The sequence below is a fragment of the Hemitrygon akajei genome, chromosome 12 (genome assembly GCF_048418815.1).
Source record: "Hemitrygon akajei chromosome 12, sHemAka1.3, whole genome shotgun sequence".
Taxonomy (NCBI): Eukaryota; Metazoa; Chordata; class Chondrichthyes; order Myliobatiformes; family Dasyatidae; genus Hemitrygon; species Hemitrygon akajei.
Window position 1 is genome coordinate 12,033,461 of NC_133135.1, and position 21,239 is coordinate 12,054,699.

The 21,239-nt window shown below is 43.3% G+C and overlaps 1 protein-coding gene across 1 annotated transcript in view; it reads left to right on the forward strand.

The window, feature by feature from the left end:
• adgrl4 (adhesion G protein-coupled receptor L4) overlaps positions 1-21,239 on the forward strand; it is a 154,049-nt gene that overhangs the window by 88,722 nt on the left and 44,088 nt on the right. The window contains exons 10-12 of the mRNA XM_073062561.1: positions 2,268-2,471; positions 3,428-3,648; positions 6,077-6,143. Of these exons, the coding sequence (XP_072918662.1) occupies positions 2,268-2,471; positions 3,428-3,648; positions 6,077-6,143 (492 nt within the window). The remainder of the gene's footprint in view (positions 1-2,267; positions 2,472-3,427; positions 3,649-6,076; positions 6,144-21,239) is intronic.

Here is a 21,239-nt window from a genome sequence, read left to right on the forward strand (position 1 = left end):
CTCCCACAGTCCAAAGACGCACAGCTCGGGTTGGCGAGCAGTGGGCGTGCTATGCTGATGCCAGAAACATCGTGACACTTGTGGCCTGCCTCCACCAGCAAATCCTTGCTGATTTGATTAGATGTAAACAATGTGTTTCAATGTACATGTGACAAATAAAGCTAATCTTTAATCTTTAATAAATTCTTTAATTCATCTCTAGACCTTATGTATTTATGACCAACAATCACGAACCCGCGTAGAATCAGAATCACTGAAATATGCCATGAAATTTGTTATGTTGCGGTAGCAGTACAGCAGAAAGACATAAAAATTGATCATTTTCAAAACTAAATTGTGCAAAAAATGGAGTGTTCAGAGACCATTCAGAAATATGATGATTATGGAATAAATTGCTGAATTGTTTCATTATTGTTACATAGAAACATAGAAACATAGAAAATAGGTGCAGGAGTCTGCCATTCGGCCCTTCGAGCCTGCACCACCATTCAGTATGATCATGGCTGATCATCCAACTCAGAACCCTGTACCTGCTTTCTCTCCATACCCCCCGATCCCTTTAACCACAAGGGCCATATCTAACTTCCTCTTAAATATAGCCAATGAACGGGACTCAACTGTTTCCTGTGGCAGAGAATTCCATAGATTCACCACTCTCTGTGTGAAGAAGTTTTTCCTCAACTCGGTCCTAAAAGGCTTCCCCTTTATCCTTAAACTGTGACCCCTCATTCTGGACTTCCCCAACATTGGAAACAATCTTCCTGTATCTAGCCTGTCCAATCCCTTTAGAATTTTATACGTTTCAATAAGATCCCCCCTCAATCTTCTAAATTCCAGTGAGTATAAACCTAGTCAATCCAGTCTTTCTTCATATGAAAGTCCTGCCATCCCAGGAATCAATCTGGTGAACCTTCTCTGTACTCCCTCTATGGCAAGAATGCCTTTCCTCAGATTAGGGGACCAAAACTGCACACAATATTCTAGGTGTGGTCTCACCAAGGCCTTGTACAACTGCAGTAGAACCTCCCTGCTCCTGTACTCAAACCCTTTTGCTATGAATGCCAACATACCATTTGCCTTTTTCACCGCCTGCTGTACCTGCATGCCCACCTTCAATGACTGGTGTACAATGATACCAAGGTGTCATTGCATCTCCCCTTTTCCTAATCGGCCACCGTTCAGATAATAATCTGTTTTCCTGTTCTTGCAACCAAAGTGAATAACCTCACAGTTATCCACATTAAATTGCATCTGCCATGAATTTGCCCACTCACCTAACCTATCCAAGTCACCCTGCATCCTCTTAGCATCCACCTCACACCTAACACTGCCGCCCAGCTTCGTGTCATCCGCAAACTTGGAGATGCTGCATTTAATTTCCTCGTCTAATTCATTAATATATATTGTAAACAACTGGGGTCCCAGCACTGAGCCTTGCGGTACCCCACTGGTCACTGCCTGCCATTCCGAAAAGGTCCCGTTTACTCCCACTCTTTGCTTCCTGTCTGCCAACCAATTCTCTATCCACATCAATACCATACTCCCAATACACGTACCTAGGTTAAGTGAAAAACTTTGTTTTGCATGCCGCCATCACATTAGTGCACTGAGACAGTATATGGGAAAAATAATAACAGTAAAGTTGCGCTTTATCAAGCAACTTTCTGTATATACGTATCTTTGATAGCAGGTAAGCCGCTGCTGGTGATGCGTTGGGCAGTTTTAACCACCCATTGTAGAGTTCTCCTCTCCACTGCAGTTATTGTTAATAACACAAAATACATCTACACACTTCCATCTCATGGTTTCTTTTGTACTCAAAAGCACGTTTTGTTTCATAAACTTACCCTTAAACAATACATGATAAAATACCATACCAAACATATCATTGTATTCACTTACAAAATGTCAACATATCACTAACACGACACCCACAAACACCCTACCAGGGAAGTATTTGTAAGGTTGTGACACTGACACAGGCCTCCTCCATCCCACTGAAACTCCCTGCCCAAACCACTCTGTTTTCACTTTATTCTTTGTGAAGGGACTTCTTAAACCCTAACCCATTGCCAATCCTTTGGCCAATTCGTATTATTTTTGAATTGGTGTCACATTCTAGTAGTGATTGCTTCTGTGAAGGCACCCCTTGCCAAATCCTGCTTCACTGGAGGCCTCGTACAAGCGTGAGCTGTTGCTGTTTGTCTCATCTGCATTTTACGCACAGAAGCCAAACCTTAAGGCTCTTGACACTTACTCCCTTGCAGGATGTTCTACATAACAATATCCTGACTCGGATCACCCAGCTGGGAATTATCGTGTCCTTGATCTGCCTGTCAATGTGCATCTTTACCTTCTGTTTCTTCAGTGAGATTCAGAGCACCAGAACAACCATTCACAAGAATCTCTGCTTCAGTCTCTTTATTGCAGAGCTTTTGTTCCTCACTGGGATTAACATGAACAGCAATAAGGTAAGCAATCAACATTAACATTAACTCCACAGCCCCCCTAAACCTTCTCCCATGGGGTGAGCCCAAACCATTAAGCAAACTATGAGAGGTAGAATAGGTTAGGACTTCATTCCCAAGAGTGTAGAAGAGCGAGGGGAGATTTGATAGGTGTATTCAGAGGGATCAGGGAATACAAATACATAATTTCTTGAAATAAAGTTTTTGGCACATTGGCAAAGTATTGAGTACAGAAGTTGAGATGTTATTTTGAAGTTGCATAAGATGATGGTGAAGCCTAATTTGGAGTATTGTGTGTCATTCCGGTCACCTACCTACAGGAGAGTTATCAATAAGATTGAAAGAATGTGGAGAAAATTTACAAGGATGTTGCCAGGATTTGAGTACCTCAGTTTTGGGGAAAAGGTTAGGACTTTATTCTCTGGAGCTGAGGAGAATGAGGGGAGATTGAAGTGCAAAATTTCGAGGGGAATAGATAGTCTAAAGGCAAGCAGGCTTTATCTACTAGGTTGGGTGAGATAAGAACTAAAGGTTATGGGTTAAGGGTGAAAGCTGAAATGTTTCAGAGGAACTTGAGGGGTATCTTCTTCACTCAGAGGGTAGTCAGAGTGTGGAACAAACTGTTAATGGAAGGGGTGAATGGGGGTTCAATTTCAAAATATAAGAGAAGTTTGGATATGTGCATGAATGAGGGGTGTTTAGAGGGCAATGGTCCACACACTCGGCAGAATAATAGTTCGGTTTGGACTTGCTGTACCAAAAGGCTTGCTTCTGTGCTCTAGTGATCCATGACTCTATAATTACTATCAAGATGCAATATCCAGTCTCTGCTCTGCAAGGTGCCTTAGATTTCCAGTATCTCCTGGAATTTTTTGTTTGTTTTTAAGAAGTTTGGTGTTCCTTATCGAGATGCAATGTTTAATCTCTGCACCGTCACACCACCCTCCCCACCCCCTCAGCTACTCTGTTCCATCGTAGCCGGACTGCTCCACTACTTTTTCCTGGCTGCCTTCGCCTGGATGTGTGTCGAGGGTATTCATCTCTACCTCATTGTGGTTGGGGTCATCTACAACAAAGGTTTCCTGCACAGAAATTTCTACATCTTCGGCTACGGCAGCCCTTCGGTTGTCGTGGGGATTTCGGCACTGTTGGGCTACAAGTACTACGGCACTGATAAGATGTAAGTGTGAGCTGCCTCTAGCACTGTGACCTTGGTAAAAAAAAATACTGCGTGGCAGCACTGTTTCTGTTCATATTTTTGCTAAAATACAGGTTTTTATTGACTAGATGCAGAAAAGATTTACAAGAATGTTGCCAGGACTGAGTTATGGGGTGAAACTAGGATCTTAATCCTTATAGCAGAGGAGACTGAGAGGTGATCTTCTCAAGATCTTGAGGGACATAGAAAGGGTGAATGCACAAAGTATTTTTTCCCAGGGTGGGAGAATTCATAACCAGAGGGCATAGATCATAGATTTAATGTGAGAGGGAAGCTTATTAATAAGAACTTCAGTTATGGAGCAATACAGCATAATCCTAATTTTATGCCTTCAACCCATATCCTTCTAAACCTGTCCATCCACCTACCCATCTAAATTCTCTTAATCAAATGATGTTATTCTACCACTTGAGGATCGTCTTTTGAACACAAAGAGTGGTAAGTATGTGGAATGAGCTGCAGGGCAAGAGGCTGAGACACGTACAATAACAACTTTTAAAAACCAGTTGGACAGGTACTTGGAATGGAAATGTTCAGCAGCTGGCAAATGAGACCAGCTTGGATGGGGCAACTTGGTAAGCATGAACACATCGGGTGGAAGGGCCTGTTTCTGTTCTGTGTAACTATCAGAGGAGGTGACTCAGGTGAGATAGACTTTCAGAAGGGTCTTCATAGAGAAAAGAACGATTGGAGAGGTCTCGGGAGGGTAAAACAGAGTTTGGAACCCAGGCAATTATTGGTGGAAAATAGGAAGTTAAGGATGAACTCTTGGAGTTCTAGATCTAGAGGAGATAGCAGGGATAATGCAACTATAGTAAGGGATGAAGTAAATGAATATGAATTTTAAAATCAATAGTATGGTGAGGTAGGATCCCAATGTACATTGTAAGTCATTTAAAATCTGCTAGGGTGCTATTGTAGGTCATTTAATATTTGCTACTTATCTTACTTATCTGCATGGATTGGAAAGGACTCCAGGATAATCTCATGAAGGAGACAGCTCCTGTTTTTAAGCATAGGGAAAATGGTAGGAGGCAAGAACAAAGCGGCAGGTTTTCTACCACTTTTCAGTGATGTTTGCCCAGCTGAATTTCAACTCCAAAAGGCAATGTGGATGAGGAGTAGCAGATCAATGCTGATGAACCCATTTTTGAAAGCTTGTTTTATGGAAAGACTGAGCAGAACCAAGGAGAGTCAGAGATAGAAGGGCTAAATCTCTTGGGATCATTTGCAAAGAGTTAGTTAAAAAGTGGGAACCCCTCTGGGAACTCCTTCGGTCAGAGGGTGGTATGAGGGTGGAACGAGCTGCTGGCAGAAATGACAGATGCGGGCTTGATTGCAACATTTAAGTACATAGACAAGAGGAGCATGGAAGAATACAGTCCAGGTGGAATGGGGCTAGGCAGAATAACAGTTTGGCATGGACTAGATGGTCTGAAGGGCCTGTTTCTGAGCTATAGCGCTCATTGCTTTATGATCTACAAGGTTAGAACTAAGATGCATCAAATAGTCTCCCATGTGTGACTGGACATGTGCATATGTGGATTATAGCACTGAGCTTGATTTAGATAATCACCTTAAGCATTTGCCTTCTGAAATCATGTGCAGACGTGAAGAAAATAGAGGATTGCTCCCGTCTTTACCATTATAGATGGGTGTCTGATCAGTCCAGGCCCGGGAATCTCACAACGCTAGTAAAAGCTGGAGGTAGTTCTCCTTAGAGATATGATATAGGTGAATCAGATCTTAAGAAATGCAGAGGGAGAAATTAGAACATAGAGTAGAGAACAGTACAGCACAGTACAGGCCATCTGGCCTACGTTGTTCTGCCAATCTTTTAACCTACTCGAAGATCAATTTAAACCTTTCCTTCCACATAGCCCTCCGTTTTTCTGCCATCAAGAGAAAATATTCCCATTACCACTTGGATCACAGATCAGGAGAATTATGTCAAAGTTATGGGCTAAAGAGTTAGGGGAAGATGCTGAGAAGTTAATATTCAAACTCATTGTAATGGTGGTCTGCTAGGGTACTGGAGATACTCAGAACTGTTGAAAGGGAGGGACAATCACGTGAGGGAAAATAACTCACAAGACACTGGCAAAAGAGCAGTAGCAAGCATCAAAATGGATTAATCAATAAAGAGTTGGCACAGTGTCAGATGGCTGAATGGTCACATTCTATAATTCTGTCAACATGATGAGGTTAAAGCAGTACGTGATGTGAAAACTGGCGGTATGATCTCCATTGCTTTCAGAGCCAGTGAGTGTGGGTGGTGGGAGGGGGCCGGTGGGTGATGAGGGGTTCAGGAGAAAGCTATACATGAAGATGGAAATACTTTGAGTTATTTTCTCACAAGCCACCTTGTCTCAATCTTTCTCCCCTACAGCTGCTGGCTCAGTACAGAAAGCAACTTTATATGGAGCTTCATTGGTCCGGCCTGTTTAATCATTTTAGTAAGTCTGAACTTTTCAAAACATATTCTGAAGTTTTATAAAATCGGAATCGGAATCTAATCTCTTAGGACAGTTGCAGGAGACAAAAGATTTAGAGGGGCGTAGGTATAAAGAGAGACCATCCCAGAATGCATAAGAACGTGTCAGAATGTGGTGTCTTGATGCAAACTGCTAAGATGTGAGTGGTGCATCTGTGGAATTCATTGCTACAGACAACTGTGGAAGCCAAATCATCGGTATATCTAAAGTGGAAGATGATAGGTTCCTAATTAGTAAAGGTGTTAAAGGATATGGGGAGAACACAGGAGAATGGGGTTAAGAGAGATAATAAATCAGCCATGATTGAGTGGTGAAGCAGACTCAATGGGCTTAATTTTTACTCCTACTCATATTACCATTCTACCGTCTTACATTTCGGTGTCGGGGTGGAGATACGTCTCTACCAAAGGAGGTGCAAGGTGCTCCTTCCCTTCACTAGCCTAGGAAAGGGATAGCACCAGCTTAGCCCCTCGATCAGGGTCACGTGAGCAGATGGTGGATAGTCGTATGAGCAGCTGGTGCATATCACAATGTCCTGCTTATGTGACCACTGACGCCAGGCAGACAATCTCTGAGAGTATTGATAATGGCTGGGGTCACCCGTCTGTAAAGGCACTGCTCAGAAGATCACTTCTGTAGAAAAAGTTGCCAAGAACAAGCACTGTCATGAGACAATGATCGCCCATGTCATATGACATGGCAATGACTCTTTTGCATGTAAATTTAAATGACCTAATAAATGCATTCAGCAATTCATAAACACGAGAAAGTCTGCATTTGCTGGTAATCCAGAATAACACACACAAATGCTGGAGGAACTCAACAGGTCAGGCAGCATCTTTGGGAAAGAATAAACAGTCGACATTTTGGGCCGAGACCTTTCTTCAGGATTGAGAAGAAAGGAGGATGATGTCAGAATAAAAAGGTGGGGGTGGGGAGGAGAAGGAAGGTGATAGGTGAAGTCACGTGGGTGGGAAAGTCAAGGGCTGGCAAGGACAGAATCTAAAGGGAGAAGAAAGTGGACCATGGGAGAAAGGGAAGGAGGAGAGGACCTAGGGGGAAGTAATAGGCAGGTGAGAAATGAGTATTACTTTGGTACATGTGACAACAATAAACCAATTGACTAGTGTTGCTAGGTATGGATGAGTTGGGCCAAAGGGGCTGTTTCCACGCTATATTACTCACTGACCCCACTACTGATAACATAAGTCTACAATTCCTGACCTCGAGTTGTTTTATAGAGTCTGTTATAGGCAGCCTGTATGCACTCAACTAACAAGCAATTATCAAAGTAAATTTATTATTCAAATACATACTGCATCTGTCACTATATACAACCCTGAGATCCATTTGCTTGGGGGTATACTCAATTAATCCATAATAGAGTAATAACCATAATAGAATCAATGAAAGACCGCACCAGCTGGACGTTCAACCAGTGTGCAAAAAACAATGAAATGTGCAACTACGAAGTAATAAACATCAAGAGCATGAGACGAAAAGTCTTTGAAAGTGAGTCCATAAGTTGTAGGAACCATTCAATGATGGGGCAAGTGAAGTTGAGTAAAGTTATCTCCTTTAGTTCAAGAGCCTGATGGCTGGGGAGTAGTAACTGTTCCTGAACCTGGTGGTATGAATTCTGAGTCTCCTGTACCTTCTTCCTGATGGCAGCAGTGAGAAGAGAGCTTGTCCTGGGTGATGGGGATCCTTCATGATGGATGCTGCTTTCCTGCAACACCATTTCATGTCCATGTGGTCAATAGAGGGGAGGGGTTTATCTGTGATGGACTGGCTCATATCCACCACCTTTTGTAGGCTTTTCCGTTCAAGGGCACTGGTGTTTCCATACCAAGCTGTGATGCAACGAGTCAATATGCTCTCCACTACACATCTATAGAAGGCTGTCAAAGTTTTAGATGTCAAGCTGAATCTTTGCAAACTCTTAAGGAAGTAGAGGCACTGCCATGCTTTCTTCATAATCGCACTAATGTGCTTGGCCCAGGACAGGTCCTCTGAAATAATAACACCAAGGAATTTAAAGTTACCGACCCTCTCCACCTCTGATCCTCCAATGAGAACTGGCTCATGAACCTCTGGTGTCATCACCAACCTCTCAAAACACTTAAATGGATGTAAGCGCTACTGGACGACAGTCACTGAGGCAGGTTACGCATTCTTCTTAGGCACCTGTATATTTGTAGCCTGCTTGAAGCAGGTGAGTACCTCAGACTGCTGAAGCGAGAGGTTACTCCAGTCAGCTGATCAGCATAGGCCTTTAGTATTGTCCAGGTACTCTGTCTAGGCTGGATGCTTTCATCAGTTCACACTCCCGAAGGCTGCCATAAGCCTCAGTAACAGGATCATCGGGGACTGGGGGAGTTAGTAATGGTCCCTCCATGTTTGATGATCAAAGCGAACAGAGAACAGATTGATTTCCTCTGGAAGTGAAGCTCTGTTGTCACCAATGTCACTTGATTTAAATTTATCAAAGATGATGGTATCCAAGCCCTGCCACAACTCTTCAGCATCCTTCATTGATTCAAGTTTAGTCTGGGATTGCCACTTTGCTCTCGAGTTAGCTTCCTGGACATCGTACCTGGACCTCTTGTAACTTTTCTGGTTGCCAGATCTGACTGTCTCTGACCTGGCCCTCGTTAGATAATTCAGAACATTCAGTGTCCTGATGAAAAGTCTCAGCCCAAAACGTTGACTGTTTCTCCCCTGCACAGATGCTGTCTGACCTACTGAATTCCTCCAGAGTTTAGTGTGTGTTATTCATATCATCTAGATTGGTTGCTAGATAAGTATCAGCCAAGACACGAGAGAGAACTTCCCTTTCTTAAAGATTAGAAAAAGATTAGCTTTTTGTACATCGAAATATTGAAACATACAGTGAAATGCATCACTTGTGTCAGATCAGGTCAGCAAGGATTGTGCTGGGAGCAGTCCACAAGTGTTGCCGTGCTTTCAGTGCCAACATAGTGTTCCCACAACTCCCTAACCATAAATGTACATCTTTGGAATGTGGGAGGAAAGGAGCACCTGGAGGAAACCCACATAGTAACAGGGAGAACATGCAAACTCCTTACAGACAGTGGTGGGAATTGAACCGGGATTGCTGGTACTGCAAAAATGCTACGCTAACCATTGCCACCTATATTTCTTCCTTGAAATACAAACAAATGAATAAGGGGATGCTGGAGTAGGTCTCTTGGATTCAATATGATAAAAAATAGCATTATGATGCCTTTTATTTCCAAGCTGTGAGGTTGAAAGAGTCGCAGTTTCATCCTAAACGTTGAACCTCTCTGATGAAAACACACAAAACGTTGGAGGAGCTCAGCAGGTCAGGCAGCATCTATGGCGAGGAGGGAACAGTCAATGTTTCAGGCCAAGACCCTTCATCAGGATTGGAAAGGAAGAAGGAAGAATAAGAAGATGGGAGGAAGGGGAATGAGTACAATTTGTCAGGTGATAGGTGGGATAAGATAACGAGGAAGGTTGGTGAATAGGGGAAGGGCAGGATGAAGTAAGAAGCAGGGAGGTGATAGGTAAAGGGCTGAAGAAGAAGAATTCTGATAGGGAGGACAGTAGACCATGTGAGAAAGGGAACGAAGAGGGGCACTAGAAGGAGGTGATAGGTTAGTGAAGAGAGGACAAAGGGTAAGAGGGGAGCCAGAATGGGAATGGAAAAAGAGAAAAGGGGGAGGGGGAATTACTGGAAGTTAGAGAAATCGATGTTCACGTTGTCAGGTTGGAGGCTACCCAGACAGAAACTGGTCTGAAGATGCAGTTTTCTCAGCACTGTATTGATTCTGCGATTATCTTATTACCACAATGCCAGCTGAGCCTTTGCAATATAGTTTCTTTAAAGACTGAAGCAGATTCAGGATGGATTTTGCACTCATTTCCTTGGAGGAGAAATTCAGCCCCTAGGCTTGGACCCCAAAGGAAGTCAGTTCACTGTCGAGGCAGCAGAATTTCTTATGATCTGATTGGCCCAATTCCTTTAGGACTGATTTAAATATAAAGACTAAAGATCTAAAGATTAGCTCTTTAATTGCTTTTGGCCAAATTTCTTTAGGATCTATTTGGCCCTTGTTATTTGCCAGTCCCTGTTCATAAAGTCACAACAAGCTCCTTGGTGGCTGTCAAAAAACACAAGTGATTCTGCAGTTGCTGGAAATCCAGAGTAACACACATAAAATGCTGGCGAAACTCAGCGGATCAGGCAGCATCTATGGAGGAGAATAAACGGTTGACGTTTCGGGTTGAGAACCTTCACCAGCTGGCTCTCTGCAAGGCTGCAATCACAAAACATGGCCTGTTTATGTTGAACTAACAACCTTTCCAGAGGATTCCGACACCTCCTCGTTCCCACGCTCACCCTTCTCTGTGTACCTTTCTGATTCATCTTCAAGTGTTCATCTTAAGGAGAAAGAGTATATACACACTCAGTGGCCATTTTATTAGATACATCTGTACTCCTTCTCATTAATGCAAATATCCAATCAGCCAATCATGCAGCAACAGCTCAATGAATAAAAGCAGGCAGACATGGTCAAGAGGTTCAGTTGGTGTTCAGACCAAACATCAGAATTGGGAAGAAATGTGATTTATGTGACTTTGACTATGGAAGGATTGTTGGTGCCAGACATGGTGGTTTGAGTATCTCAGAAACTGATGATCTCCTGGGATTTCCATGCACTTCATTCTCCAGAGTTTACAGAGAATGGTGCAAAATTTTTTTTAAAAATCCAGTGAGCAACAGTTCTGTGGGTCAAAATGCCTTTTTAATGAGGGAGGTCAGAGGAGAATGGCCAGACTGGTTCAAGCTGACAGTAATTCAAATCACATGTTACAACACTTGTGTGCAGAAGAGCATCTCTGAACACACAACATGTCGAACCTTGAAGTGAGTGGGCTACAGCAGCAGAAAACCACGAACATACTCTTTATTAGGTACACAAGGTGTCTAATAAAGTGGCCAATCAGTGTGTTACTGCTTATGAAAACTTTGCTAGTGCTGGTTTCAACGGCCCTGTTCTTGTTTACTGAAAATTTATGGAAAATCTAATCCCCTGAGCAAAACTATAATTAAATCAGAGCTGGTCTAGATGAACCATCATTCTGGACAAAACATCTGCTATTGAATGATCATCTCAATGCCTGTCTAAATAATATGTGAAACAGTGAGAAATAACTCATGCAGAATGTGTTTATGTCAAGCAATAAACCAATATGTTGCATTCCACCAAAAATACTACAGACCTACCAACTGATATTAATTTACTGCTTAAAATATCGGCTTCACTTACAAGTCAATAAAACTTTTCCCATTTAAATGTGGTAATAGAATTTACAACATAGAATATGACAGCACAGGATAGGCCCTTCTGCGCACAATGTTTAACCTACTCCAAGATCAATCTAACCCTTCCTTCCCACATAGCCCCCTCGTTTTCTCTCATCCACATGTCTGTAATTACCCCTAATGTATCTGCCTCTGCCACCACCCCTGGAAACACATTCCTTGCACCCACCACTTTCTGTGTAAAGAACTTACCTTTGACGTCCTCCCAATACTTTTTGCCAATCACCTTAAAGTTATGCTCCCTCGTACTCGTCACTTCCGCCCTGGGAAAGTGTCTTTGACACTATAATCTATCTATACCTCTTTATTATCTGGTGCAGCTCTATCAAGTCACATCTCATCCTCCTTCCCTCCAAAGAGAAAAGCCCTAGCTTGCTCAATTTGTCTTCAATAAACATGCACCTCTCATCTGGATAAGTGTGATAAGTGTGAACCCTTCCTGATTTCATGTAAAGTTATTGAGGAGGCTCCATCTCCATGGTTTACCAGTTCAGCAACCGTCGCAGTGTTCTGGTCCCATCATTCCAGGAAAGATGTTGAAGCTTGAGAGTTGAAGATGTTGAGAGTGCAGAGGACACTTACCATGAGGCTGCCTAAATTAGAGAGCATGTCATGAGGATAGTTTGAGTGAGATAGGGCATTTCTCTTTGGAGCAAAGGAGGATGAGAGGTGACTTGATAACGGTGTACAAGATGCATAGATAGAGTGGACAGCCAGAGACTTTTTCCCAGGGAGGAAATGGTTAATACCAGGGGCATAACTTTAAGGCGTTTGAAGGAATGGAAAAGGGGATGTCAGCGATAGATTCCTTACACAGAGAGTGGTAGCTGTATGGAACACCCTGCTGGGTACGGTGTCGAGGTGAGATATAATTGGAGCATTGAAGAGACTAGTAGGCAGACATATGGGTGAAGTAAAAGTTGCAAACTGTGTGGGAGGGAAGTGGTTGATTAATCCTAAAGTAGGTTAAAGGTTTGGGACAATATCATATGCTGAAGAGCCTGTACTATGTTATACTCTCCTGTGTCCTATGTTCTATGTTCTATCATTCTCCCTTCTACAACACTTTATCTCTTTCACCAATCAACTTCCCAGCTCTTTACTTCACCCTCTCCTCCTCTCCAGATTTCATCTGTCATGTGCCACCTTTACTTCTTCCTCTCCTCTGGCCACGTTCTTATTCTGACCTTTTCCCCCTACCTTTCCAGTCCTGATGAAGGGTCTCAGCCTGAAGCATCAGCAGTTTACTCTTTTCCACAGATGCTGCCCAGGGATTCATTAGTTAGGGGAATGGATGGAAGTTTCTGTGGGCAAGAGCAAGAATCCCAGATGGTATGTTGCCTCCCAGGTGCCAGGGTCCTTGATATCTTGAATTGAGTCCTCAACATTCCTAAGTGGGAGGGTGAAAGCCAGAAGTCACGGTCCATGTAGGTACCAATGACATGAGCGGGATGAGTGTCGAGCTTCTGCAAAGGAAGTTCAGGGAGTTAGGAGGTGCAAAGTTAAAGGGCAGGATCTCCTGGTATGTGACCTCAGGATTACTACCTGTGCCACATGCTAGTGAGGCTAGAACCAGGAAGATTAAACAGTTTAAGACATGGCTAAGGAGTTGGTGTAGAAGGGAGAGCATAAGGTTTTTAAATCATTGGGAAGATTTTTGGATCCAGGGAATATGGGACCTGTACGGAAGGAATGTTTTGCACCTGAAATTGAGGAGTACTAATATCCAAGTGGGAAGGTTTGTTAACAAGGCACCGTAGGGTTTAATCTAGAGTTTCAGGTGGATGGGAACCAGAGTGCCAGAACAGTTAGTGGAGAGGTTGTAGAGGCTGATGTTGGTAAAACCTCAGACAAAGTTAAGAATCAAAAGGGTGAGCATGGTGTGACTAGTGACCAGAGTTGTGTATATTTCATTGCAAAAATATTGTAGTAAAGGTGGATGAGTGTGCTGAAGATCATATAACCGGTTTACAAACAGAGGCAATGTGTAGTGAAGATACTCAGTGGCTGGGAAGATGATGGAGTTGATTGTGAAGGATGAGGTCTCAGGACACTTGAAGGAACATGATAAAATAGGCCACAGTCAGCATGGTTTCCTCAAGGGAAAATCTTGCCTGATAAATCTGTTGGAATGCTTTGAAGAAATAACAAGCAGGATAGCCAAAGCAGAATTAGTTGATGTTGTGTAACTAAATTTTCAGAAGGCCTTTGACAAGGTGATATACATGAGGATGCTTATGTTAAGAGTCTATGCTTTGACAGGGAAGATTCTAGCATGTATAAAGCAGTGGGTGATTGGCAAGAGGCAAAGAGTAGGAATAAAGAGAGCATTTTTTGGCCGGCTGCCGGTGACTAGTACTGGTCCACAGGGGTTTGTGCTGAGACCAATTGTTTTATGTTATATGTCAATGATTTGGATGATGGAATTGATGGCTTTGTTGAAAGTTTTGCAGAAGGTATGAAGATACGTGGAGGAGCTAGTAGTTTTGAGGAAGTAGAGGGACTACAGATGGACTTAGACAGATCAGGAGAAGGGGCAAAGAAATGGCAAATGGAATACAGTGTTGGGAAGCATACAGTCATGTACTTTGGTAGAAGAAATGGAAGGGTTAACTATTTTTTAAAAGAAAGAAAATTCAGAATAACTGAGGTGCAAAGGGACTTGGGAGTTCTTGAACAGGATTTCTTAAAGGTTAATTTGCAAGTTGAATCTGTGGTGAGGACAGCCAATACAATGTTAGTATTCATTTCAAGAGGACTGGAATATAAAAGCAAAGATGTAATGTTGAAACTTCATAAAGCATTGGTGAGGCCTCACCTGGAGTATTGTGAGTAGGTTTGGGCCCCTTATCTTAGTAAGGCTGTGCTTAAAGTGGAGAAGATTCACAAAAATGATTCCAGAATCGAATGGCTTGTCATATGAAGAGCATTTGATGGCTCTCGGCCTGCATTCATTAGAATCCAGAAGAGTGAGGGGTGACCTCATTGTAACCCATTCAATGGTGAAAAGTCTTGATAGAAAGGATGTGGAGAGGATGTTTCCTATGGTGGGAAAGCCTAAGACCAGAGGACACAGCCTCAGGATAGAGGGGTGTACTTTAAGGACAGAGATGAGGAAAAATTTCTTTAGTGAGAGAATGGTGAATCTGTGGAATTCTTCACTACAGGCACCCGTGGAAGCCTAGTCTTTAAGGTAGAGGTTGATAGATTCTTTATTGTTCAGGGCATGAAGGGATATGGGGAGGAGGCAGGAGATTAGAACTGACAGGAAAATTGAATCAGCCATGATGAAATGGTGGAGCAGACTTGATGGGCCAAATAGCCTAATTCTGTTCCTATATCTTATGATCTTATGGTCTTATGGAGCTGCTAAGTTCCTCCAGCATTCTGTGTGTGTTGCCAGGGGTATGGAGAGCTATGGTCCTGGTGCACGTTGATGGGAATAGGCAGTTTAAATGGTTAGCCATGGACTAGATGGGCCAAGGGCCTGTCTCTGTTCTGTACTGTTCTTTGACTCTATGAGTCTAATTTGGTGATACAAATACTTAGGAAATAGATTAGAGCACAGACTTCACCCCACAATGTTGTGCTGGTCAAATTAAAATAGTAATTAAAACCCAACTAAATTAACCTATATAATGTCCATATCCCTCCATTTTCTGCATTCTCACATCCCTAAGGTCCTCTGAAATGCTGTATATCTACCTCCTCTATCACCCCTGGCAGTGCACTCCAGGCACCCACCAATCTGCTCAAATCTGCCCCTCACATCTCTTTTCAACTTACCCCCTCTCACCTTAAATGCATGTCCTCTCGTACAGCATTTGATATTTCAACCCTCAGAGAAAGATACCAGGGGTCTACTCTGTCAGTGCCTCTCATAACCTTATGAACTTCTATCGGGTCTCCTCTCAGCCTCTGCTGCTCTAGAGAAAACAACCCAAGTGTGTCCAAACTCTCCTCATGCAGGCTGATTACTGGTAAACCTCTTCTGCACCCTCTCCGAAGCCTCGACATCCTTCCCATAATGGGGCAACCAGAAATGAACACAATACTCCAGAACTGGAGTTTTTAACTTCCCAATTCTTGAACTTAATTCCTCGAAAAATTAAGGCAAGCATGCCTTATGCTATGTTAGGGTACTGAAGAGAATTCCAAATCTTGTGGCTCAAGCAGAGCCTGAGAGGCCTTGGGAGGGTTAATGTGAAGAAGCTGTTTCCATTGTGGATCACTCTAAAAAAACATAAAAAGTTACCTATGCTAGATACAACCTGAGACAAATTTCTTTCTCTTTGAGTGTTGTGAATCTTAGGAACTCTTTCCCTTAAAGAAATCTGGAAGGAGAGTCTTTGATATTTATGACAGAGCATAAAAATACTGCTCGGTAACCAAACACAATACTTTACAGTACCAGAGACCCAGGTTCATTTCTTGCCACTGTCTATAAGGAGCTGTATGTTCTCCCCATGACCCCATGGGTTCTCCCTGGATGTCCAGATTCCTCCCACATTCTACTGGTAGGTTAATTGGTCATTTAAATTGTCCCGAGATTAGAGCACGATTAAATTGAGAGATTGCTGGGTGGCGAGGCTCGAAGGCCCGGAAGGGCCTGTTCCTTGTTATATGTCAAAAAAATGCTTAAAAAATAAATAATTGATGAGCTAGATAAATAATTGATAGGAAGGGAATGAAATATTACTGGAGTTGAGCAAGAATGCAGGGTTCAGCTATGGTGTTATTTAATGTCAGATCAGATCGAGGGGATGGATGGTCTAGAACATAGAACAGGACCATCAGCCCATGATGTTATGTTGACCTTTTTTTACCTTTTCCAAGATCAATCTAACCTTCCCGCCCACATAGTCACCCACTCTTCTTTCATCCATCTAAGAGTCTCTTAAATGCTCCTAATCTATTTACCTCTAGCAGCATGTCCCACACACTCATCACTCCCTGTGTAAAAGAGCTTACCTCTGACATCCACCCTATACTTTCCTCCAAACCCATTAAAATTAGGCCTCATCAATTAGCCATATCCACACTGGGAGAAGATCTCTGACTGTCCAGTCTATATATGCTTCTTGTCCAACTCTATCAGGTCACTTATTATCCTCCTTTGCTCCAAAGAGAACAGTCTTAGTTCTCTCAACCTATCCTGATAAGACATGCTCTCTAATCTCGGCAACATCCTAGTAAATCTCCTCTGCACCCTCTCTAAAGCTTTCACATCCTTCCTGCAATAGGAGCAACGAGAACTGAACACAATACTCCTCCACTTTCCCCTTCACCTGGCTTCATAAATCACCTTCCAGTTTGAACTCCTTTTCCTCCAGCTTTTTATTTTGGCTTCCCCCTTCCTTTCCAGACCAGATGAAGGGTCTCGGCCCAAAACATTGACTGTTTATTCCTCTCCAAAGATGCTGCCTCAGCTGCTATGTTTATCCAACATTTTGTGTGTGTTACTCTGGATTTCCAACAACTGCAGAGTCTCTTGTGTTTAATAGTCCAAATGTGATCTAATCAAAGTTTTATAGAGCTCCAACATTACCTCACGGCTCTTGAACTCAATCCTTCTACTAATGAAGGCCAACACACTGGTGAATGTCCAACGATGATAGGAAACCTGTGCATGAGAGTTTTTTAAATGGAAAAATCATTGCATTGGGGCAGTTCCACTCTCCATCCTCTCAAGTCCTGACCCAGTGGTACGAGCAGTCATCAGAAATTTGGCTGCAGTGGACCACGACCATGAAGTCCTCTGTGCCTTGTCATGCCTTTCGTTCTCCACGGAGCGTTTCAGAACCACCTTCCTTGCCGTTGGATCTCACTGTTGATGTCACCCGCCCAGTCTGCCAGAGCTAACTTTGCATGCTTGGACAGGCGTGCCCCTGTCTCACCGGGGTATGAGGCTCACCGGCTGCCCTGACCTGGTTTAGGCTGCCTGCTGAAGTGGAGTACCAGGGTGTGGCCACTGTCACATGCAAACAGCTACTTGGAGCCATAGGTAGGAGCTGAGCGTCTGGTGGGGAACAGAGGTGAGTGAGCTGCCCCAGAATGGACACAACAAGCCCCTTCACCAGAAGTGCTACCCCTCGCTGAACACCCCATACAACCAACACACTATTCACCTTCTTAACCACTCTAACTTGCATGGGAATTTTGAGGGATCTATGGATGTAGACTCCTACGTGGAGAAGACACAGGATGTCTACTCCTGCTCTGAACATATGAAGATATGTTCAATATTGTTGGGCTAGGAATATATTGGAGCTGGGCAGAGATATTGGAAGTTCATCAATCTAAAGATGTCTGAGCAGCCAATGAGAGAATGAGGCCACAGCAAGATTATAAAACACTTTACCTTAAAGAGAGAGAAGTTTCGCTCAGAGAAATGAGAACAATGATGGATCCAGGTAAATGATGCATGTGGGGATACTCCAACCAGGAGCAACCTGTGGTATAGCTTAACAGCAAGGAAGTGGGAGAGTGGGGCAAGTTTTAATGGTTTGATACCACATTTTAACAGCACTTAAAAAGAAACTGGAGTATTTTTAGCATAATCTCGCTGTGATAATTAGCTCTCTCCAACAAAGATAAGTGACATCTTCCCATGGTACACCCAGCGAAAAAAAAAAGCCTTGGCACTTGTGTCTCTGTCATGTGGAGCCACAATTAGTGTGAGCTCCTGACATGTTTCAGCTGCAGCCATCCATATTAATGTTGGAGAACGTATGCCTCTCGTTTTTCTGGGTTGATGTTGCAGACAGTGCTGCTTTTCCAGCTCATAAATATTATAGCCGCAGCTAAATTAATCCCTCAACAGATGGGAGAATGGCATTCTCAAAGTTAGTTCGTTCGCTTTTTAGCAATGCAGGAGATCAGTATTTAGTACATAATATACAAATGGATGGCCCATAATACACAAGGAAGCATTGTATATCAGACCATAAGAGCACAAAGCATAGGAGCAGAATTAGGCCACTCAGCCCAGCAAGTCTTCTCTGCCATTCCTTCATGGCTAACTGATTTTCCCGTTTATTTATTAGTCATGTTCAATGTTCCAAGCCTTCACTGGTAACACTCCCAACTCTTTCAGCGCTGCATTGAATACTGCATCGGTGCTGCTTCATACACCCATGCTGAGTGCATCAATTTCAGCAACTTTGCCTCCAACTTCCACCCTGCCCTTAAACTTGTTTGCTCGTTCATTATGTGCTGTGTCGTATGACATGCGTAGTCATGGTCTTTCCATGACCATGATGTTCTTGGCAAAGTTTTCTACAGAAGTGTTTTGCCCTTGCCTTCCTCTGGGCAGTGTCTTTACAAGACGGGTGACCCCAGCCATTATCAACGCTCTCCAGAGATTGTCTGCCTGCCATAAGTGATTGAATAGCCAGGACTTGCAATCTGCATCAGCTACTCCTATGACCATCCACGACCTGCTGCTGTGGCTTCATGCGACCCTAATCAGGTGGGGAGGGGGTAAGCAGGTGCTACACCTTGTCACCACCCCTGGTGCCCCATCCTCTTTCCCTTTCTCCCCATGGTCCATTCTTCTCTCCTATCAGATACCCTCTTCTTCAACCCTTTACCTTTTCTATCCATGACCTCCCAGCTTCTCACTTCATCCCCCCCCCCCCCACACCTAACTTCCCCTTCACCTGGTCTCACCTATCACCTTCTAGCTTGTACTGCTTTACCTGCCCCACCTTCTAATTCCAGCTTCTTTCCCCATCATTTCCAGTCCTGATGAAGGATCTTGGCCCAGAATGTCAACTGTTTATTCCTTTTCATAGATGTTACCTGACCTGCTGCGTTCTTCCAGAATTGTGTGTGTTCCTCTCAATTTCCAGCACCTGCAGAATCTCTTGCATTTATTATTTCCTTCCCCTCTATATTGATCCTGTAACCTTTGACACCCTTATTAATCACAAACTTTTCAATATCAACTTTAAATGACTTGACCAAGCATCAGAAATAACTTCATCCCAATGCAAGAATCAAGCAAGACTAAAGATCAAATGATTTGCCTATTACCAACGTGTGCTCCTCGGCACAGTAGTGTTACGGTTAGCGTAATGCTTCACAGCCCCAGTCTGTAAGGAGTTTTTACATCCGCTCCATGGCTATGTGGGTTTTCTCCCACATTACCAAAACATAGAGCTTAAGGGTAATGTGTTGCGGGCATGCTAGGTTGCCACCCAAAGTTTGGTGATACATGCGAACTGCCCCAGCACATATTAGGACTGCATCGATCATTGATGCAAAATGACACAATGCATATCTGACAAATAAAGCTAATCTTTAATGCCCCTCCTTCCACCATTTTATTCTGACCTGCCTTCTTTCTTTCCAGTCCTGATGAAGGGTCTCGACCCAAAACGTCAACTGTTCATTTCCCTCCGTAGATGCAATCTAAGCCACTGAATTCTTCCAGCATTTTGTATGTGTTGCTCAAGATTGGGTTTTCTCCAAAGAGAGCTATGAACTGTAAAGTCTTCATGCCAAGACTGGTTCAAATGTTCTACCAAGAAGCATAAAACTTACTGGGGACACATTCTGTAAAAGATGCTGCGATCTGAAGCAAAACAAAATGAACTCAGTGGGTCAGACAGCATCTGTGGAAGGAAATAGACAGTCAACATTTTGAGCTGAGACCCTTCATTTGGAATGAAAGTGACAAGGGCAGAAAGCCAATGTACACAGATGAAAGAAAGAGGTAGGAGTGGGGCAAGAACTGGAAAGTCAAAGGGGGTTCTAGGTCAGGACGTGTGAAGAAAGAAGGGAGGTAGAACCCTAAGGGTCAAAAATCCTGTGTTCACTTTTGGAGGGAGGTAGAGTTCTGAAGGTTGAAGACCCTGTGTCATCTGTGGAAATCTACAGAGGAGTTTTGTCTTATCTAAACAGTTGCTGCTTCTGACTGAGCCCCTTCATCAGGAGAATCCCTCTTTTCATTTGCAACACTTCTATCAAATTTTCAACTCTCCATTCTGAGGCTGTGCCCTCTGGTCACCCATCATAGGAAACATCCTCTCCACATCCATTCTATCTAGTCCTTTCAATTTTCAATAGGTTTCAATGAGATTCCTCCCTCATTCTTCCAAACTACAGTGAGTACAGGCCCAAAGCCATCAAACACTCCTCATATGTTAACCCTTGTCTTATTAAATGGAAGTAAAGATGGTCAGAATCCTTTGCAGAACATACAAAATGCTGGAGGAAATCAGCAGGTCAGGCAGCATCTATGCAAGTGAATGAACAGTCAACATTTTGTGCTAAGACCCTTCATCAGGACTGGAAAAAAAGGCGAGAAGTCAGAGCAAGCTGATGGGGGCAAGAGGCCTTTTCCCACTTAATCCAGGGTGCAAATGTCAAGTACTAAAGGATGTGCATTTAAGATGAGAGGGGGATGTCATAGAGTATTAGAAAAGTACAGTACAGAAACAGGCCCTTTGGCCCATCTAGTCTGTGCTGAACCATTTAAATTCCCTACACCCATTGATCTGCACCAGAACCATAGCCGTCCATACCCCTTCCACCCATGTACCTACCCAAACTTCTCTTAAATGCTGAAATTGAGCTCACATGCATTCCACACTCCACACTCTCACAACCCTCTGAGTGAAGACGTTTCCGCTTCTGCTCCACTTAACCTTTTCACCTTTCAGTGTGGGACAAGTTTT